Consider the following 23,626-nt stretch of genomic DNA (forward strand, 5'->3'; position numbering starts at 1 on the left):
GGCGCCTGGCGCGCCGATAGAACCCAGTTCTATTTTCCAGGCGGCGCCGCGCGGCTTCGCGCAGACGGTGTGTGTCTGGCTTTAGGCAGCAGAGCACAAGACTCCTGTCCCCTCTCTTAAAAGTTGCCTCGCATAAACTTCACTTGAAAATTACGTTTAAGAAACTTTAATAATGATGTTGCTTCAATGCTTCTCTGCACCGTGCGTCTCTCTGTCTCCACTCCTCGACAACTCCATGCAGAGAAATAGCCCCGCCTCTGCAAGCCACAAGCCCACAACGCGTCGCTGATGCAACGCGGTGTAGGCTTGTCGATCAGCTCTGTTCCCTGCGCTTCTATTAAAAGGGTAGAAAATAAATAAATAGCGTGTGACCGCGTGTCTGTGAGAACCGATAGAGAGAACCGAAATTGAATTATTGTAATGGGTACCCGGTACCCAGGCACGTTCGGTTCGGTACATACTTGGTCCCGAGTTTCGGGACCCACCCCTAAAGAGAACTGTCTGTAACTTAGAAGAGGCAAACTAATATTGCTTATGCCGTTTGTGTATGAACCATTCATAAACCATGCAAGGCACCAAACAGCACATCAGGAGCAATTAGGGGTTCAGTGTCTTGCTCAAGGACACTTCGACACTAACTCTGGGGGAGCCCGGGTTGGAACTGGCAACCTTGCGGTTACCATCCGGCCACTCTAACCCTGACCCACCGCCGCCTGTAGAACATGTTACCGTCCATCTCTAGATTTAGTAGGCTACTGTAGGCAAGTTCCAAAGGTTTTCCCCCTTTCAGAGAAGTCTGAATGAGTTGTTACACCTGGGAACAATAGAGCATCGCAGTCCCGCCCCCCATCATGACGACGCCAGGCCCAAGGACTGTATAAAGAGGACAGGAAGCGAAGACCGTACGTGCGCCGCCATGTTGCTCACATGGTGCTCCATGGAAGGAAAGAAACATGCAGTTGAGACCAGGAAGTTGGACATGCATATGGCACAAATGGCCCAGCAGATGGCGTGAGGTGATTAAAGACCTTGCTGAAAGTAGGACGCTTGTATCTCGCTCTTCTGCCAGCCTATATGCTGAAGCCAGCTTGGCTCAGTGCTCACCATGAACGGACTGACTGAGACAGCCGTGTCATGATCAGTGCAACTATAATATCTATATAATTTTATGTAATACAGTGGTTTTCAACCTGGTCTGGGGACCACCAGCACCCTTGAGGGGGTTTCAGCTAGGTAGTCCCCAGCTTGGTAACCAAATGGACTCTTATAGATCTTTAACTCTTGAGAGCGTAACCCGTACATGTCCATTTGGTTTCATTTTAAACTCTCAAGAGTTCAATTATTGTTAAAGATCTGCATAATAAGTCTACACAAGATAATGTAAAATAATTGTTATTTTGATCAACTTTTGCCTGTTGTCTCTCCTTAAGTACCATCATCAATACACATGCTGTATTGATGATGGTACAAGGAGAGATTGTGGTCAAGATCTTATTAAATGAAAAGGTTTTGGGTCTGAGAGGCTACATCTCATAAATGGTGGTCCATATGGCTCAAATGCCCAATAAATAATGGGACTTGATACAAAAAGGTTTGAAAACCACTGATATAATAGAAGAATCAATTAAGGCACAAGAGTGAACCAAATGTTCAAAAGTTATGTTTAGGGTTATATAAATTATTATATAATTGATGTTCAGTATGCCAATCCCGGAAGATGCACCCATTTCAAACAGAACTGTATGCCAGATGAATAAACTTGAATAAATAGTGTTGTTGATGAATAATGGCCCATAATTGTAGCGTATTGATTTAGGCTATTTTATGTCCCTGAAAAGTGCTGAATTCGCCCATATAAAGCCTATTCCTTAATATAAAGCTCTGATGCATTGTTGTCTCTATTTGACAAAGCAAAAATAACGGTGTAGGCTATAGGTCTATCTGTCTGTCTGTCTGTCTATCCATCCATCTAAGACATCAATGAAAATGGCTGTTGAAATGGTGAAATATATGACTTCCCGACATCAAAACATGACAATATTGATTATGTCAATTAACCTAATCAATGAATGCACTGGTTCTGATTTAGTAATACACACTAAGCCAATAGTCACTGCAAAACAGGGCCGTGCAGAGAGCACTGAGGGGGCAGGGGCTCGATCTCCAGAAAAGGGTACATGTGTATGGGCGCGCACAGCGCGCGCCGATTTTTGGGGGTGGTCTTTTTGTGGAGTCCGTCCCTTGTGCCATTTCATTATTATTTAATTAATGAAGAATCATGGAACCTGTTTTCTCTTTCAGAACAAAATGCTGTCACAAGTGTTTAACGAAGACCAGATCAAATTCCTTGAAAGAAGGCAAGTATACATGTATGCCATGTACGCACATGCATGTGCACATGCACACAAACACATAAACCTCCTATATATACAGTATATATCCTTTTGCTCAACAGGCTTGTTCCCACCTGGCTGTCTTCAAGTCACAAGTGGTCAGCAAAGACGGTTTCAAGCTGTCTGGCTCTTAGGTTGGCTGTTGGATGTGATGGATACGAGTTCCTGCGAAAGGGTAATTCTTGAACGTCCATATTCTATATTATACTGTGTATGTACGTATGACATACACACATACATATAAACGTCCATATTATAACGTCCATATATACTTATACTATGAGCAATGCATTAAATATAATTGTAGTTCTAAACTATGTCTTCATCTTTCCAAGACATGAATTACCCAATTCCATCATATAAGACCATCAACAAAAGACTGGAAGGACTTCAGTGTGTCCCTGGTATCCAGTTAGACATCCTTGATTTGGTGGCAGGCAAACTGAAGTCCCTTCCCAGTCACGCACAAATGGTCGTTCTGAAGGTATGTCCCATTTGTAAAAAACTTGAAATCATTTAATTTTTAACTATCATAATCCTTTCTTTCTGATCAATGTTCTAGATGGATGAAATGTCTATTGCGACTGGCCTACAGTACGACTCCGCCACAAAGTCTGTGTTGGGGGCGGTGACCATGCCCCCAACTCCAGACAAACAAAAACATGCCAAAAAACTTCTGACCTGCATGCTGGACTGTCTTACTGTTCATTACAAACAGGCCGTAGCCTATCATTTCACTGGGTCCTCAGTGACTGGCAGAGCTGTGGGAGCTTGTACAAGCCATTATCATGGCTTGTGGGGAGCGTGGAATCAGGGTGGTTGCTGTGGTAAGAATAAACATATTATTTCTGCTAAATGCCTCAAACATAGATCTCCTTTAATTTCCACAATGTTTGTCCACTTTTAATTTAGTGCACTGACATGGACTCAAGCAATCAGGCTATGTGGCGGGCTGCAGGTCTCAACGGGGGGGGAGGCCATGGATAGATCCTTTATCCAGCACCCATTCTATCCTGGTGGCTATCTGTTCTTCTCCCCTGATCCACCACATCTAATAAAGGTGATGAAGACTGCCCTGTGCAATCACTGCTTCCAGCTACCAGCCAGTGTTGTCCAGAAAAACAACTTGCCAAGCAACATGGTGAGCCACACAGTTATACAATGTATGCCAAGAATACTATTTGTTGTCAGTATGAATCTCTACACATTTGCTTGTTCTGTGTTTGCTGTTCAAAGGTCACACTCAAGCCAATACAGAAAGTCATCGACATCCAGGAGGGAAGTCCCGAGAAGTTGGTGCCTGGAATTACATTGAGTGCAATCTCCAACAAGCAGAGCTTTGAGAAAATGAAGGTATGGAAATAAAGATTATATTTATTTTGGGCAACCATAAGATGCATGTCTACACAGCACGGTCATGACTGCAATTTGTGCTTATGTTATTTCTTCCAGGTCTTGGGAACATAATGTAGCCTTTTGAATTTTATTTCCTATGAAATATATCATCAGTTAAAAGGTTTTCCAACTGTCCACCCAGGTCGCCCCTGCATGCAAGGTGTACTCGAAGTCGATGGCGTCCGCCATTCGTCTCCTAATTTCGGCAAAAGTCCTACCCCCCGAGGACGAGACAACGGCGTGGTTTCTGGAGCTGGTTAATGATTGGTTCGACCTGATGACATTGCGGCGTCTTTATAATGGTAAGCCGACCAAAGTGACAAGTACAACCATAAATGGCATTAGCACTACCTTAAGTAGGATTAATGTGATATGTTGTATTGTCAGTGAGCTGGGAATATAATGCCCTAACCCCCCACCTCTTCCTCCCCACTCACAGCATTGTCATCGCCAGACACGACCATGGCACGTGCCAAACTGGAGCGACTCCAGGAGATCCTTGTCACATGGACCCAGACACGGTTCCTGTCTGTAAAGACAGGTGCCATCGGTAAATGGAAACCGAGCCACACCGGGGTTCGCATGGTAACCTGTACATGTTGGTGATGGTTCATCCCACCAAACCCCAACTGGTTGTCACACCTGATGGACACTGGTTCCCTGAACATGCCCTTCCTCTTCACTGGGCGTGTGTCAACTGATGCAAATGAGAACCTGCACTCACAGCTGAGAGCTAACAACAACATGCATCCTCAGGCCAAGCAGTGTCGTGCACGGTTGAGACTGATGATACTTGCCCAGTTTGAGAAGTCTGGCTCTGATGACGGTGCGTTACTGATTGAATACAGTGACGACCTGAGGAGCAAAGAGGAAGGACTCAAGGAACCGGTGGAAATCGAGGATAGATGTGACAACCCGGTACCCCCACTGCCACTGCCACTGGTTACATCCCAGACATTATATTATCTGACAGGTTGGGCAGTATTCAAGACGTTGAGACGGGGCTCTTGTCAGACCTGCAAGGACTTCTGTCTGTCAACTGCAGGTTCCATCTCCATAGACCACAGCTATGCCACTACGCACTGTGATGACCCATCTTTGCTGACCATAATTCACAGCAATGGTGGTCTGAAACATCCCAGCAAGCGCATGCATGAATACCATCTTTCACTTTATGAGTTAATGCAGAGGTCTTTGCCAACCCTTTTACAATATGATGACCCCATCGGTCAAGTGATGACCACTCTTGACAGAGACACCGAATGGCACCCTGTCTGCCACAGGATCTCTAAGAGAGTGGTTAAAAGGTTGGCAATGTTGAGACTTCATATGCTGGTCAAAGAGGCATCAGCTGTGTCTGTGGCTGTACAGCATGACAGCAGGTCTGCCAAAAGAGCCACGTCAGTCAACTGAAAGGTAATATAATGGTCAATGGGTATTGCCTTATGGGGAATGGACATGTGCCGGTTTCTTCTTGTGGATCTCCCCAGCTATGACGCCCACCAGCCCCAACACGCAGGGACCCGGCACTTGCCCCTCCTATACCAGCTATTAGTGTAGATTTTTGTGGTAGGTGTGTGGTAGGTGTGTGTGTGTTTTTTGTTTTGTTTTTTTGTGTCTCCTCTTATGGCCAGCACTAAAGTGTTATTTATTTATTTATACACATACATTTATTTTACCATTTGTCAATGGTAGGCTACCTTTCCAAGTGTCTCCCGTTATGGCACTATTTCCTATTATGGCCAGCATGATTTTCGTTTAAAATAATTATTTATTTTGACTGTTTTTCCGACTATCCTTGGGATTGTGGGTGGGGGGTGGGTGGGATAGGGGATTGAGTTATTATTGCTACATATTTGATATGTCTACTCTGTTTAATACTTGCCCCTGGGTTTGTCACAAAAACTTTAATAAAATATTTTGAAAAGAAAAGAAAAGTGCCAAAATGACTGAATTCTGTGCCACGTCAGCCTACTTTTATTTATCTGTTTGGAAATGTGTCTGCATTTATCAAATAAATGACTGGATGTGCCACAAGTCCCTTTTCTGTACTTTTATGTCCTACGCAATATAGGCCTACATGTTGTATGGTCTACTCTAAACTCTAAAGGTTTCTCCTAAAGTCCACGAAGTGCAGTAGGCTAGCTGAATGATATTATAAAGGCAATTATTAGGGTTATGTGCTCTCAAACTATTATAGGCTTCAACTCTATTCCTTACAATGTGATGGTAGGCCTATAGGGCTTCTTGTATTTTCTACTGAATGCCATGCAAATGATACCATGCCAAGCCTGAATGATCACACCGTGGTGCCCTTGGGGAATCCAGGCACATGCTACAGGAGGCTTCAATTATTTTGTACAATACAATGGGCAAAATCAATTTTACATGTTGATTTATTCATCGGGCATACAGTTCGGTTTGAATAGTGTGTCCGGGACTGGCCTACTGAACATATTATATTCCTAAACATACGTTTTGATTCACTCTTGTCCCCTTAATTGATTATTCTATTATATAGATATTATAGTTGGGAGTTGCACTGATCATGACACGGCTGTCTCAGTCAGTCCGTTCATGGTGAGCACTGAGCCAAGCTGGCTTCAGCATATAAACTGGCAGAAGAGTGAGATACAAGCGTCCCTACTTTCAGCAAGGTCTTTAGTCGCCTCACGCCATCTGCTGGGCCATTTGTGCTATATGCATGTCCAACTTCCTGGTCTCAACTGCGCATGTTTCTTTCCTTCCATGGAGCACCATGTGAGCAACATGGCGGCGCACGTACGGTCTTCGCTTCCTGTCCTCTTTATACAGTCCTTGGCCAGGCCCAGGAAATAATTCCCAATGCATTTTTCCCATAGACATTTCAAAAAGTATTTATTAAAGACCTTTTAAGCGTCGTACAAAGCCAACTCGAGTTGTGACAAATCATGACAACAAACACAATATTTTGGACCAAACAAATAATTACAAAGAAGAAAAACAAGAAAAAAAGTGTAACCTGCCGTTTATATTCTTCTTTCTAATTATTTGTTCGGCCCGAAAAATTGTGTTTGTTGTCATGATTTCTCACAACTCCAGTTGGCTTTGTACGACGCTTAAAATGTCTTTAAATAAATACTTTTTGAAATGTCTATGAGGGAAATGAACGGGGAATCATTTCCTGGGCCCTGGACTCTCTATACAGTTACCGCAGCTGCAGCTGCAGCAAGGTCAGACACATCTAAAGCATACTGTATAACCAACATAAAGCATTACCTGCACTGAAGTGTACAATAAGTGTGCAAACTTATAAACATATTCAATCATCATCAATGATCAATCAAAAACGGATTGCCTGAACTGCAGCCAGTGAGCCAGGAGTCAGGACACCACATTTTCATTTTCACAACAAGTTCCAACATTATAATTATACAAGTAAGACTCGCAAACGCGGGAAGCGAACGCAGCTCGTGTGTGTGTGTGTGTGTGTGTGTGTGTGTGTGTGTGTGTGTGTGTGTGTGTGTGTGTGTGCGCTACAGCTGCGCCCTCTGGTGGCGGGCGTGTGGTGTCACAGCGAGACAGACACACAGACACACACACAGACAGACATGATCTGCAGGGTCTCATAGTTAGTGCTCACTGTGTTCGCAAAAATCCTGCATCTGTCAATGTGGCCATGGCGGAAAAACTTCATGGCTCAGAGGGAGAGAGAGAGAGAGGTTGACAAAGATAAAGAAAATAAAAAAAGCTACAGCTACAATGATACAAAAAATAGAATAGATTAAAAAAAATGAATTAATAAGCCTTAAGCCTATAGCATAGGCCTATAGCTTTAAAAATAGCCTGTTTCAGACAGACATGACAAATAAAACCAGCAGAACAAAATAAGCCAGCTAAATTCCAACTTGAGTAGAGTTCCAGGTGTGTAGGCTACCTGGCAATTAGTAGGCCTAGGCCTACCATGACATTTCCGACATGGAAAGCAAAAGGCAGCACCATGCAGCATTGAGCAATCACTGAATATTCAAGCCACTGCCACTCCCGTTCATTAAACCAGCTTCTGCTAAATTAGCGTGTTTATTGTAAAATATTCTAGTTGGGTAGGATTGTAGCTCCTGGGCTGGCTTCTCTGTCCCCAAATAAAATCAACCGGCGGCGGGTGTGGTGGTAGGCTTACCGCGGGGCGATGTGGAGGGCTGTACGGGAGGAGAGGGCAGAGCTTCGGTCTGAATCACGCGTGGGCTCGGTGTTGCTATTGTTGTCAACTTGTCAAGGTCGCCATTACTACTGCTACTTAATTAATTGCCTCCGCACGTACAGGTATAGTGTCACAGCTAGTGTTTTCTTTATTATAGGCCTACTACCAAACCACTTTCTGATGTCCATACACTTACGGTAAGGTAGGAACCGACTGGAGCGAACTTTGTTTTGATTTGTTTTGCGCGCTTTTACTTCCCACAACAAAACAAAACACAGGAGTAGGTGTCAGGACGAGGTGTAACTAGGGTCAAAATTCAAATCACTACGGCGCGTTCGGAAATAGTGCACTGAGCGCACTGTGCAATGCAAACTAATAGGCGAGTGCGCTCCCGGTGCCCATTTCCGAACGCACCCTACATCACAGGAAACGCTTCCTCAATACGGAAAGCCTTTAGGGTAAAAAAGAAAGTGTGTGTGTGTGTGTGTGTGTGTGTGTGTGTGTGTGTGTGTGTGTGTGTGTGGTAGTTTGTTGTACAAGGTATGTCCAGCAGATGTCAGCATAGACGCTCATTTACACCCAGGCTGCCCTACAGCTGTGCCAAATAAAATATGAATGAAGTGTTCGTATTCCTGGAAAAAGTACTCGATTTGTTTTACTTTTTTTTTTTTTTTTAAACATATGTTTATTGATTTATTTTACAGTACAAAGAAGTATTTTCAAAACAATTGACATATATTCCCCCCCCACACATCCCCATGGCAGAACAAATACAAATAAAATATTATCACGAAATGTTTTGACAATAATAAATACAGAACACAAATATAAATAAATAATGACAAAACGAAAAATAAAACGAAAATAAAACACATTACATACAGTTAACCAAACAAATAATTTGTTTTACTTATTAGTTATTAAAGTATCAATACTTCAATGTAGAAATACTCTGTTTTAATACAAATACAAGTCTGTAATTCAAAATGTACCAAAAGAAAAAGTATTAATTACTCATCATGCAGATTGCAGAATGTCTCATTTCAACAAATCTATTGAAAATAGCAAATATACAAGTCACATTGTGAGCTTGCAGAGGCTATAGCTTTAGGATTTATAAGTCGTTTTTAGAATCTTCCTCCTCAGGAGCATATCCACGGCTTCCCAAGCCGTGCATGCCTATTCCCACTATAGGCTGAGGAAGAAATGCCACTTGACAGTTTTCAAATCAGCCTCATGGTGGCGCTACAACAGGCCAAGTTGCGTCTCTCTCACACACACACACACACACACACACACACACACACACACACACACACACACACACACACACACACACACACACACACACACACACACACACACTCCAAACATCACACACTCTCCTATTAGTCCTATCCTCCTGGTGGAGACCTGTTCCCAGAACGGGAATTTTTCTAGTTCATTTCTGCATCTCTTGGGGCCCATTTAACCATATAATGCATTTGGATGGCAAAAAATGGCAGATCTGCAAGTTCAGTGCTGTGAGTTTGCATATCTGCTATTTTCCAGCATAGGACCGTTGCACAGTGAAGTATAAACAAGGCTAAAAGAGCTGCTGTTTTCAAATCGCTAAAAGGGCTGAATTAAGTGGTTGATGTACGCTTTGCAATAATAATCAAAGTAGCTATAGTAACTATATTAACGTGAGATTTGCATCACATTATTGCAAGCCACTGAAGCCAGACTGGCTGATGTGCAATGCTTTGTACGTATTTGTACTTTGAGTATTTCCAATTTCCAATTATTTTACTTCTGCTCCACTAGGCCTACATCTCAGAGCCAAAATGTGCACATCTACATATTGCAGTATTGATCCTACTTAAAAGGATCCCTGGCTAATAAGACAAATATGCCTTAAAGCATTATACTTGCCCTCTATAACTAAAAATAAATAAATAAAAACACCTTAAATATTTTATTTCTTTAATAATTAGAGAATCTTTCACTCAATAGGAACGGCTCCCATCGTAATTTGATTGATTGATTGATTGATTGAAGTATGGGCCGTATGGGCATATGACATCGTCAACTTGGAGTAGGAGCAGTTCCTATTGAGTGAAAGATTCTCTATTTATGAAATAAATAAAATATTGAAGGTGTTTTAATTTATAATGTTTTTGTTGTAGAGGGCACGGGCACGTATAATATTTGGCTTATTTGTCTTATTAGCCAGGGATCCTTTTAAGTAAAACATGTGAATACTTTTTTCCACCACACTGCCCATTCTACATATACTGTGAAATAAAATCAATCAATCAGTCAATCTCCTCCACGCACCTGTGTCGCCCTTTAAATGCAGTCTCGTGTTGGTGACGTGTACCCTCTCCATCCATTCACTGTTATCTGCTGATTCTGCTCCTCTATCTGTATCAGCTGAGCTGAGTGTCCTGTGGTCCCAACTCCCAAACCGGCCGCTACAATAATAATACCACAGCGTTTCTGTAGCCTACAACTGTTTCTGTGAGTACATTACATTCCACATAATATTTATATATACGGGTTTTGTTTGCGTAAAGGGGCTTCGATTGGTTGGGGTCGTGTTTGTAAACGCGCTCTGTTAAGAGTCGATTCTGCTGCTCCAGATTTGCTGTTGCAACAAATGAATACCCATTAACTTGTTATAATATCAAACCGGTTGCCCCGAATTGTTAACTCGCGCTTCGGAGTCTTTGTGCAACGTATTAGTCTGTATTTTCCCAATATGAAAAGTGTTTTAATCACGTCTGTGTCGGATTCTGTCGGACGCTCCCCATATAGTCTTCAATGGGCGGCGGTAACTCGAGGGGGCGCTTCCGGTGAAGCCCGGAATTACACGCAATGTAAACGGGAAGTAAATGAGGGGGAATAAACTTTGTTCGGCCACAAACGAGATTAAAACTCATACATATTAAATAATATGGACTAATACATTGCATAAAGACTCCGACGGCCGAGTTATCATTTGGGGGAACCGGTTAAGCACATAATCATATATGTTTTTGTACATACACGGAGAATCAACGGGCTGTACTGGTGACTGTGCACGAAGCACTGGCGGTGCAGGCCAACACTACCGCAGTTACGAAAGTAAAAACTCGATAAAAATGCATCTATAATGCATTATTTGAGTGTCTTATCATATCACCAAGGCTAGAGGCGGACTAGAGCACTGGCATGTCGTTTTGGGTTTGATATTAAGCAGAAACTCAGCGTTATTAGTTTAAGTTTATTTTGAACACAATTCTGACGTTCTAACCTGCATTTTGTGTGTGAAGTGAACCGCTGCCGGTGTAGGCATGTAGCAAGCCAAGCTGTAGCATCATATAGCTCTGGTGGTCCATAGTAGAGTGGTTCTCAACCATGGACTGTAAAAGTTCTCAACCGTTGGTCAGTCCAGTGGTCCGTGAGGGGGTTTTAGGTGGTCCCCAGCTAAATGATGGAGAGTTTGGTAACCAAATGGACCATTATAGGTCTTTAATTGAGTCTCGAAAGCGTGAAATGAAGCTCATTAACCATCAAGAGTTAAATTATTTCGCCATTTGAAAATAGCCGATCTACAAGCTCAGTGTTGTGATGTGGCACATTGTGCTTAAGTAGATCTACCATTTTCAAAAGATTTCTATACATTTGAAAACTTCTGAAACAGAAATGGGACATTCCTCATAATGAGTAGGCTACTTAATACTTGTGGTACATTTTAGTGCCAATATATTGTACTTTTTACATTGCAGTAGGCTATTCATACTAAGGACTATATATATATATATATATATATATATATACCTCCCCTCGTAAGTAAGACATGAGTTTTTCCACCACTGGTTTTTAACATGTTCTAAAGTGTTTTGTGGTTGCACTGCTTGCAGGTGTAGCACCATCGCCATCTCATCATGGCCTCCTCGCCCTCCTCCACCTCCACCCCGTTCACCTCCAGCGGCCGCTCTTCACGCTCCGCTCCCCGGTCCTCCGGTGGCCGTGCGTCCTCCCATTCCTCCCCGTCCGCCACCGGCACCGGGGTCAGCCCGGCTCGTCTCTCCCGAGTCCAGGAGAAGGAGGAGCTGCAGCACCTCAACGACCGCCTCGCCAACTACATCCAGCGCTCCATCGAGCTGGAGAGCCAGAGGTGAGATTGATTGAAAACTAGGGTTGTTCCGATCACCCAAAAAAAACGTGATCGGGACATCCGTAGTATCAATATTATACATCCATATCATGATATTAGACTGGATATTGTGATTTTGGATATTGTGATATGGCATAAGTATCTGGATCGGGAGCAAATTACATGTGATCAGGACATCCCTATTGAAAACTTTACTAACAGTTTGCAGAAACGGGCACAGGAAAGTTCAAGTCTGCTAAGATGATTAAAACCTAAGAAAGCACTAGGCTTGTTTCCATTGTGGTCCTTCATATTCAATTCATCAGAACATTTAATGACAAATATACAGTACTATGCAAAAACAACACAAACTGTTGGAAATCATTTACTTTTATTTCTACAGGGGCTAGTTTTGAATTGCAACCACCCATAAGGGCTCTTTGAGAGCCGTTTTGAAGGAGAGTAGGGATTCTATACACATCGCTCTGTTTTTACTAAAACTACCGTTTCAGTGGTCACCTTATCACCTAAAACTGGAGTATGTACAGTACAGTATAGGCCCTTAAATCCATCTCAACCTATCAAAATGTGCTAGTAAGTGTGTTGTAGGGGTGAGTCCAAGCAGTATGTCATGACTGTCATGAATTCTCTGTCTCTAGTGCCCTGTTCTTAGATTGTATTGAATGTTGTTTTTTGGTGTATTTTTTACTATAATCTGGCTGCAAACCAATTTCCCGCAAGGGACAATAAAGAGAACCTTGAACCTTGTACAGTAGCCTGGAGTGACTAGTTTGTTTTTGCATGTCAGGTCGTCCATGGCGCTGCTCCTCGACGAGAACGAGGAGTCGAAGACCCGGGAGCTGAGCACCGTGCGGCGGCTCTATGAGACGGAGCTGGCCGACGCTCGCAAGTCCCTGGACGAGACGGCAAACGACCGGGCCCGGATGCAGATGGAGGTCGGAAACCTGTCAGAGGAGCTCACCAAGCTCAGAGCCAGGTGACCGATTCTACGAATGTATTAACCGTTTGCGAATGGCACGTTCCATCAATCCATCCATTGAATCCATCTTACTGCTTATGCAAAGTCTGCTTGCGGGGGCAACAGCTCCAGACTTCCTCTCCACACAACATTAGTAACTTTCAATGTTCCATGAACTAAACATGGTGAACAACGTTACGTATCATTAATGTGGAGGGAAAAAAAACTGTTTAAAATTAAATAACTGTTTGCAACAAAAAAAGCACATTGGTGTGATTTATACAAATGGTGCTAACCACTTCAACTCCGGTCAGAGGCCAAAGTCTCTTCGCCAAAAATAGCCGATTTTACAAGATTTTCTTTTTTCTCAGGAACCAGAAAAAGGAGAGCGACCTGGCTCATGCTCTGACTCAGTGGAGGAATCTGGAGGAAGCGTTCAACCAGAAGGACGCAGACTACAGCACCCAGCTAGCGAAGACCAAGAGGTTGACCACTGACGTTGATGAACTCCAAGCTCAGCAGAAACATGTATGTAATGCATGTCTTTTTACCAACTTTCCCCAGTGCTGTTAAAGGGTAAGAGCACTTTAGCAGAGGTTGAGTTGTGTACATGCCTTGCCATGATGCAACTCCAAATGTGGAAGAAAGTTTAAAAAAAAATTGCTCCATTGATTAGAAATTGATAATTCAAAATATGCTCCTCATTGACTTACATCAGGGGTATTCAACTTAGATTTGGCCGGGGGCCACAACTGTAGAATGATTGTGTGTGGGGGGCTGCAAAAATGGACCTAAATAAAACCTGAACCCATTGCTAACATTTTTAAAGATGCTTGGTAATAAATAAATGACTAATTGTATTGTGTTACGTGTGTTAGTTGGATGCAGTGTTGGCGGACACCAAGACCCAGATGAACTCTGAGATGCTGAGGCGGGTGGACATTGAGAACCAGATGCAGACCATGAGGGAGTCGCTCGACTTCGAGAGAAACATCGGCAAGGAGGTACGCCTGTCTGTCACCAGTATTACATTGATCATTGATCATGGTCGAGTCGGTCGACTGTTGTCCTCTCTGGACTGTTCTGACATCATTCTGACGTCTGCATAGACTCGAAACTGCGTCAATGTAAAACTAGCTGTTGCAGGTATAAAAACAATACAGATTCCGCAACATCATGACATATTTACCTCAAACTGTATGTATCGTTTACAAACTAGCTGTCAGAGATTCTATCCAGTGTGTAATTAGTTTCCTGCCGTGCGAGAGGGCAGTTTCGCCGGGCATGGCCGCTATGTCGGACCTGGGAGTTGGAGCTGTGACGCACGCATGCGTTCTGCAAGTTATCTCCATATTACAGATGGGATGGTTGTATTGTCAAGCAGCAGTTGGTAGGGCCGTTCCTATTTAAATTTCTGTCCCACGATGTTTGTAACCCATTTTTGTTTTTCACCCGGTGCCAATTGTAGTGCTGTAATCCTGGGAGCTACTCTCCCTCTGCCAACCTGGGGAGAGCCCTGAACTGGGCTCATGCTTCCTCCTTCAATGCATGAGGAGTGAGCCAGGCCACTTGTGGTAGGACGGGCCATTGCAGCATCATCTGATTATTTCTATTGTGCGCGTGCAGGAGATTCACGAGATCCGGCGTAAGCATGAAAGCCGCCTGGTGGAGGTGGATTCAGGAAGGCGTGCAGAGTTTGACACCAAGCTAGCCGAGGCCATGCAGCAGCTCCGCCAGGAGCACGATGTACAGATCGGTCAGTACAAAGAGGAGCTGGAACGCAACTTCAATGCCAAGGTACGAGAGGCACGCACGCACACACGTGCACAGAAACGCACACGCACAGGCACATACACAATACTGTAACTGCCAATGCCAAGGTACACACAGCAACGTTAAAGGACAACTTTGTTTGTTTTTCAAACTTAGGTTGGAGGTGACAAACTGACATATTGAGCCTACAACACAGTATGGTATCTCGCTAGTATCCCCCTTCACATTCAGTAGATCCCATGTTTTGTGGCCACATGTAATTTCCTGGGGTCTAGTAGGACTAAAGTAAATGATAAAGAAAACGCCAACATTTTGTCAAATATTGCTAAAACGAAAGCAGCAAATGAATAAAAATTAAAAACACTCTAAATACTTTCTCTATACAACCTAGAACATGAACCTTGGTGGAAAAAAAAAAGTTGTCCTTTAACTCTATCTCTACCGCTAGCTGTTAGCATAAACCCCAGCTCCAGGGGCCAGCATACACGCTCACTTTAAGACGACAGTGTTTGCCCGCCCCCCACACATTGTTAGAGTTAAGTGCCTGTCGGCTCAGGATGTGAAGGCTACTGCAGATTTCCACGAGGTGTACACATACATGGCTGTGCTTACTTGTTGGAACGACGCGAGATGACATGGCCTTGGCCTTGCATACAAACACGCATCACACTTTTCTTCCAGATTCTTTTAACCAACTCTCTTTCGAATGTTTTCAGTTTGTTACTTTAACAATTATCTTTCTAAGCTCTCGTGTCAAGGAGCCACATGCAGCAGGCATTTTGTGCAGGAAAACATTAGAGCACAAGGCAGTGCAGTCAGCCGAGGCAAGATGGCGGTGACGGCAGTAAAAGAGGTAGTCAACGTGACGCCGTGTTCACACTAGTGGCGACAAAGCACCGCGCTACGAGCTGTTTTCAATGGAAGTCGGTGACGAGAAGCTTCAAACTGATGCCCGGCACTTTATATTTTGACTTAAGACTAGTGGCTACAAATAAGTTCAGCTGGCTTTGACTTTGTTCAGTACTCCAGTTTTTCATTTACACATTGTGGCTTGTGCAACGCTGATCTTTTGGCCCGACCGTTCACACTGCATTTGCAAGTGACTAGATCGGATCACAGAACTTTGTGTTGCAGCCTGAATCAGATCTGTGTCACATCTAGATTGGAATCCCATTTATTTAAATAAGTCTAAACACAAATGAGTCACATGGAATCCGATTTAGATCAGGTTACTGCGTTCAGACTGAGACGGATCTCCTGATATTAGTTTTTGAATCTGATTTGAAACCACCTCTGAATGTGGCTCGAGTCGCATTTGTAAAAATCTGATTCCATGTGACTTGTGTTTAGAGTGGACTTATTTAAACGGATTCCAGTCTGGAGGTGGCACAGATCTGATTCAGGCTGCCAGTGTAAATGGGGCCTTAAACGGGGTTAAACTTGGAGACAATGTAGCTGAAAAGGCGTTGGTTGTTGTGTTGTCGCCACTATTGTGAACGCCGCATTAAGAAGTGAAACCTAGGCCAGAGAGTCTGTGTAAAGGAAGACTGACTGTATCATGTCTGTTTCCCAGCTAAAATGCTCAATGATATGAATCCCATCTTGTCACGCACACAAATGTATTTTAGTTTTGAGTGTTTCAGAAGCAATCATTGATGTGTATATATGCTGTATGTTTGCTTCCAACCCTCTGCGTACCGCAGCTGGAGAACGCCCAGCAGACTGCGCTGAGGAAGGGCGATGCCGTCAACGCCACCCAGGATGAGTTGACCACAACCAAGGTCCGCATGGAGACCCTCAGTGCACAGCTGCAGCTCTACCAGAAAGAGGTTGGTAGCCTAAACCAGGATAGACGGGAATAGTTGTAAATCTGGGACATTTGTATGCAAAAGTTCAAAACATCGTACTAGTGCATGCTACATTAGACTTAGAAGCTCAGCCAAAGTATTTCAATTTTTCAAAACTGCACAATAATTTAGAAACTGTAGATCACAAGGGCTATGCAGGTAGATCACATGACATGCCCCTAAAAAAGTATCTGACACTTGAATTAAGGTGACTTGATTCATTGATCAAAAAGGGCCTGTCAGCTCAAACCCACAAAGCAATGTTTTTTTTTCGAGTGTTGCTGTGCACAAACGCCAGTAGCATTACAGATAAATACAAAACTACCTATTCCAAGTGCATTTGACTTATATGTAACACCAGTATATATACAGTAGTTTAAATATGGAATATAATATTCCATATTTAAACTATTTTCAGCAATGGTATAATCTTTTTTCAGTAGGTAAAGGTAGGATCTTGTTGAGACAGTCATTTTGAAAGTAGCTCTCAGGTCAAAGTGTGGGCATTTTAAAATGTGTGATGACAGAAGGTATGCACGTGACATCATCGTACCCGGACGTTATGTGGGAACGCCTACCGATTGGCAAAACTACTTTCTGGCCTTGACAGCCAATACATTCAAACAGAAAAGTCCTATCTGACTGCATTTAAATGACCTTCAACAACATTAAACTCACTTGCATTGGCAAAAGGGGGGTAGGAGTTTAATACTTCATCCTACTCCTTTTTGGACATGGATTTATTTATTATTTATTTTGACGTTTGAAATGCAACTCATCCATTCTTCTGTGTGCAGAAAGCGGCCCTGGAGGGCCGGGTCCAGGACTTGGAGCGGATCCTGGACAGAGAGAGGGAGCTGTGGAGCCAGAGGCTGGCCCAGAAGGAACAGGACATGCAGGGCATGCAGGCCAAGATGCTCCGACAGCTGGAAGACTACGAGAGCCTGCTGGACGTCAAGCTGGCGCTGGACATGGAGATCAACGCCTACCGCAAGATGTTGGAGGGAGAGGAGCAGAGGTAATGACCTCTGACCCTGGAGGGAGAGGAGCAGAAGTAATGTTCTTTAACCCAAATTCTAATACCCAGAATCTCGGGTATTGGAACACTTGCTCACTCGCACTCGATCGCTCCAGCCTGGCGGTGTTGTGGTGAAATTGGTGACCTGCCGAAATATGTGACCATCTTGACAAATTAAATCAAAACTAAGCTATGATGACAAAACATACTGCCAAGAAAATGGCCGCTCTACAAGCTCAACGTGTCGCTGGAGACTCCCTTTTTTGCTGAGTGTGCGTGGGAATCGATGGTCGCTGATGGGGCTTTTGTTTTACAGGTTAACTCCACAAAAACAGGTTAGGGTTAAGTTTAGGCATAGTTTTTGTGAGGTTAGGGTTAGGTGTCACTCTCAGAAAAGGGCAGATCTAACTGTACAAGCTCACAACATGACACGTTCCCATGTCTTCCAGACTGCAGCTGTCGCCGAGCCCCGCCCAGCACTCGGCGGTGGCGCGGACGCACGCGCACGGTGCGCGTAGGCTGAAGGGGAAGAAACGCAAGATGGAGGAATCCAGCGGCGGTACGCCGGCCTACAAGATGTCCACCAACTCCACGGCCTGCGGTCCCGTCAGCATCGATGACGTCGACGTAGAAGGCAACTACGTCGTACTGAAGAACAACTCTGACACGGTAAGATGCTCCGTCAACTGTTGTGTGGATTTTGCGCCGTATGGTTGCAACTTACTCCGTATGGTTGCAACTAGGGATGCACCGATGTATTGACCACATATCTGTATCTGATATTTTGCCGTTATCAGTCAGTATGTGCAAATAAAACTGACATTAACCGATGGCAGTAGCCAATCTTTATCTGTTGTTGATAAGCATACATTTTTGCGTTGGCTACGTTGGGGTGTGTGTGTGTGTATTTGTTTCCCCTGGCACAAAAGGGGGAAATAAAAACTAAAACTTATATCTGTATACTTATCGGCATCGGCTAAATTGTTATTTTAAACATCTGTATCGGCCAAGAATTTCCATAATTGTGCAACCATACGAAAGATGGAACTAGGGATGCAACATCTCAGCTACCTGGTCTCTACACTCTCCGTCTCCGGTCTAAAGCAAAGACTGAAGTTTGTCATCAGTTCTGGATGATTATGAATGTTTAAACGTAACAAACCTTGTTTTAGAAAAGAAGAAATGTATTGGGTTCAATTCTGTCTAGTTGGTGTGTGTTAACCCCTAGTCGCCTGCTAACATTTCCAGGAGCAGCCACTAGGGGGATGGGTGGTCAGAAGGACTCACCCGAGCATGGAGAATGTGTCCTTCCACATCCCTCCTTCCTGTGTCCTGCACGGAGGCCAGACACTCACTGTAAGTTCTACTGTACATCATTGTACTGGCACTCACTGTACTCTTCTAAGTTCTAACCCAGTGGTTTAACTCTTTTCATATCAAGGTCTATTATTTATTCAGCATTTGAGCCATGGAACCACCATTTGATGATTTTGATTTAGCCTCTCAGACCAAATATGATGTTGTCCTTGGAATGATTTTTGTCCACAATTCCATGCTGTATTGATGTTGGTACCATAAGAGTCGTAACAAGCTAACTCTCTAATTGCATGGACATCTTGTAAATTAAGTAATGCAGATCTGCTTAACAATACTTTAACTCTTTTGCATAATGGGATTTACTGTAATGCTTAAGAGTTTGTGTGTGTGTGTGTGTGTGTGTGTGTCAGATCTGGGCAGCAGATGCAGAGGTGGAGACTGACCTTGGGAACATGGTCATGCAGGGTCACACAAGCTGGGGTCCAGTCACTGATGTAAGGGTGATCCTCCTCACCCCCGACCAGGAGGTAAGGTTAAAACGTTCACTTAATCCTTTTTGCAAAAGAAAATATATGTTAATGACGTTTGACAACTACATGTTGTCTCAGTAAGACAGCCCTCCCCCTATCCACAAGGAGCTGTGCACCAAAGCATTATGGGAATTGTAGTCCAGCAAGGAAGTGAGCCCAGTGTCTATGACATCAGACACTGGGCTCACTGCTAAAATATCAAACCATATATTACCCTCAGGAAAGTGTTAAAAATCTTCTAAACCTCATTAAAGTATATTGTTTTTGCAAAAAGGGTGAAGTGTCCCTTTAAACTTAAAGGTTTCATGACCTCATTTACACCCAAACAACCTGAACTTTATACATTCAGGCCCCTTTTCCACCGGGAACCGGTTCAGTTCTTAGTCCAGGAGCCAGGGCTCCAAAATTGGAACATTAATTATGAATTGAGTGGGTAAAACCATACCTAGATTATCACCATGGAACTTCCCCAATTGAGTACCTATTACAAATTAAATGTTTTTAAATATGCAAATGAGGCATTATGTAGGAAAATATGCAAAATAATAGAAAATATGAAAAAGCTACTATTGTGGAAGTGTTATCATGTATTAATTTACTTGTATTGATCCTAGTATAAACAATTTAATATAAGACTAGTTTTTCCCACCAATTTTGGAGCTCTGGCTCATGGACTAAGAACCAAAAAGAACTGAACCGGTTCCCATCGGGAACCAACCAGTGGAAAGGGGGTCTCAATGGATTTCTGTAGTTTTCTGAACCCTTTTGAGCTGCAATGAAGAGGCAAACATGCCTCAACAGTGACATCAGCTGGCAAATCCCTATGTCATATATATATATGGGATTTGTGGAGTTTTACCAGACGCCACAGGCAAATCAGAGCACTTGTTTGAGCCAGAAAACTACAGAAAATCTACTAAATGTTAAGTTCATGTTTTTAGGGTGCACTTGAGCTCAGAAAACCATCTCTCTTGGCGCAGTGAGCCGCAGCCGCGACACGCTCGGGAATCATTTGTAGTCTATCTAACCTAATCTATGTTAAAAACAAATCCGGATCGTATCTGCTCTTCTCTGCTGACATCCAGGAGACAGCGGAGCGCCATGTGGTGTGTGTCCAGGCCACGGGTGAAGAGGAAACCGGCATGTTCCGCGAAGAGTACATGGAGGGGCATGATGTACAGCATTTAAGGAGACCGGTAAGCACTATGCAGAGTACATGGAGGGGCATGATGTACAGCATTTAAGGAGACCGGTAAGCACTATGCAGAGTACATGGACGGATGTGATGTACAGAGTTTAAGGAGACCGGTAAGCACTATGCATACATGGACGGATGTGATGTACAGAGTTTAAGGAGACCGGTAAGCACTATGCATACATGGACGGATGTGATGTACAGAGTTTAAGGAGACCGGTAAGCACTATGCATACATGGACGGATGTGATGTACAGAGTTTAAGGAGACCGGTAAGCACTATGCATACATGGACGGATGTGATGTACAGAGTTTAAGGAGACCGGTAAGCACTATGCATACATGGACGGATGTGATGTACAGAGTTTAAGGAGACCGGTAAGCACTATGCATACATGGACGGATGTGATGTACAGAGTTTAAGGAGACCGGTAAGCACTATGCATACATGGACATACATTACCACTGTGCTCTGCTCTGGTGTGATATCCACTAGGATCAACAATACTGTAAAAGTAGTGGGTCGCACTCAGAGTGGCAAGAGTGAGTTGGGGAAGAGACAGCGGAGACGGCACTTGTTTCACCTGACGAATATGACTGATCATTTCTTGTTTATATGTCAGATAAACGTTTCAGCTATCCAGCAAGTAAATAATAATGTCAACGCACTCTTGCAACTCTGAATGCGACCCATTACATTTATTAAGGCATGCACATAAAGCCATCCAAACCCAAACGTAAACACATTAAACTAATCTCTAAAGCCAGACTTATCGCTTCCACGATGTTCGAATGCTACGTTTGTAGTTCCGCCCCGTAAAGGAGAAACTCGTCTGCTCTTGAGATCAGAAGTATTATGCAAACAAGCAGTGCGGCATTCACAAAAATATATGGCCAGGGAGATGGCACAGGACATCCATTTTATTTTGTACTCCTCATCGGAGCTTCCGAGGTCGACTGTTAGGCGGAAGCGTTTGAAAATTGTGGAAGTTGTATCTCGAGACTATAGGCATCAACAACAGACGGTGGTTGTTGGCAATCGAAATGTTGACTAATTTCCACTGTTTACCGTCCCCTGCTGCGTGCTGTGAAGCCAAAGAAAAGGAAATCAATCTGTGACGCGTGTTCTGTGTCTTGAGGTTAGTGCAGGGGGACAAGCAAGCACTCTGCTGTAGTATGATAAGCGAGGAGGGCTGGGCTTTGCTTAATTGTCTATTCACAGCATGTATTGCCCCCCCTTCCCCCTCAAGTGTAATAGATTTTCCTGAAAAATGTCAACAGAACTAACTCATTCCATGTGGTTTTATTACATTCCATGATTTTTTTTTTTGCCAATCAATAACCCCCCCCCCCCCCCCCCAATGCTGTGCTGCATGTGCTATTTTAATGGTCATTGCTTGTCAATCAGTCCATGTTGGTGTTTATTTAGTTTTAGTCAGTATTTTTGAGTAACATACCAGTCGTAGTTTTAAATCGATACGTCCATGTGTCTAATGTGTTGTATTTTTCTAGGATTCATCTGCAGAGGCGAGCTGTGCCATTATGTAATATTACCTGGACCCCCTTCCACCTCGCACTGAATCTTTGTACCTGGATGGGCTGCCTTTAGCTTTGGAACTTTTTATTCCTTGTGTGTGAACATATTATACAATTTTAATGGATGTTGTTGGTTTGCATAATAAAGATTTTTCTAACGCAAATTCTGTTCATTCATCCATCGTCTTGCTGCTTCATTGGAACTGCAGAGGTGTAACGGATTTAGTGGCATCTTTGTGAAAAAGATTAGTTCTAAATGGATCCAACCATAGAGCTTAGATCCATTTAGAACTACAACCATGGAGGTGTGGAACAGGTGGCTGTACTCTAAACACAATGTCCTGTTTCACAAGTTTTTAAATGTATAAGAATCATAATGAAAATGGCAGATTTATTTATTAGATAGGCTATTGTCAAATCAATGGCCAAAATGTATATATACAGTGCCTTCGGAAAGTATTCACACCCCTTCACTTTTACCACATTGTTTTGTTACAGCCTCATTTCAAAATGAATTAAATTCGTTTTTTTCCTCATCAATCTACACACAATGATGAAGTGTAAAGTTTTCTCACATATTTTGTTAATTTATTAAAAATAAGAAGCTGGAAAAACACATGTACATAAGTATTCACACTCTTGACTTATACTAAGTTGAGGCACCTTTGGAAGCAATTACAGCCTTTTTGGGAATGATGCTACAAGCTTGGCACACTTGAATTTGGGGTATTTTCCCCCTTTCTCTGCAGATCCTCTCGCTCTGTCAGGTTAGACGGGGAGCATCGCTACACAGCTATTTTCAGGTCCTTCCAGAGATGCTCAATGGGGTTCAAGTCTGGGCTCTGGCTGGGCCACTCAAGGACTTTCACAGAGTTGTCCTAAAACCAATCCTTCGTTATCTTAGCTGTGTGCTTGGGGTCGTTGTCCTGTTGGAAGGTGAATCGTTGACCAAGTCAGAGGTCCTGAGCGCTCTGGAGCAGGTTTTCATCCAGGATGTCTCTGTACACTGCTCCATTCATCTTTCCCTCTATCCTGACAAGTCTCCCAGTTCCTGGGAGACTTGTTCTCCCCACAGCATGATGCTGCCACCACCATGCTTCACCGTAAGGATGGTATTTGCCAGGTGATGAGCGGTGCCTGGTTTCCTCCAGACTTAACGCTTGGCATTCAGGCCAAAAAGCTCTATTTTGGTTTCATCAGACAAGAGAATCTTGTTAATAATGGTCTGAGAGTCGTTTAGGTGCCTTTTGGCAAACTCCAAGTGCGCTGTGACGCCCGGCTGTCATGTGCCTTTTATTGAGGAGAGGCTTCGGTCTGGAGAAAACCAGGCACCGCTCATC

The 23,626-nt window shown here is 43.5% G+C and overlaps 1 protein-coding gene across 1 annotated transcript; it reads left to right on the forward strand.

The window, feature by feature from the left end:
* Positions 1-3,372: 3,372 nt before the first annotated feature.
* LOC310871255 (lamin-B3-like) lies at positions 3,373-22,298 on the forward strand (the record flags this gene model as incomplete). Its single annotated transcript, XM_083782744.1, has 17 exons — positions 3,373-3,534; positions 3,630-3,746; positions 3,931-4,090; positions 4,228-4,373; positions 4,515-4,706; positions 11,862-12,112; positions 12,900-13,088; positions 13,442-13,598; positions 13,949-14,074; positions 14,697-14,867; positions 16,547-16,672; positions 17,467-17,708; positions 18,158-18,377; positions 18,957-19,064; positions 19,436-19,552; positions 20,641-20,751; positions 22,263-22,298. The coding sequence occupies 17 exons, from the start codon at positions 3,373-3,375 to the stop codon at positions 22,296-22,298; spliced, it is 2,631 nt and encodes an 876-aa protein (XP_083638870.1).
* Positions 22,299-23,626: the final 1,328 nt, after the last annotated feature.

Source organism: Protomyctophum parallelum (assembly GCF_964188405.1).
Source record: "Protomyctophum parallelum genome assembly, chromosome: 14".
NCBI classification, from domain to species: domain Eukaryota; kingdom Metazoa; phylum Chordata; class Actinopteri; order Myctophiformes; family Myctophidae; genus Protomyctophum; species Protomyctophum parallelum.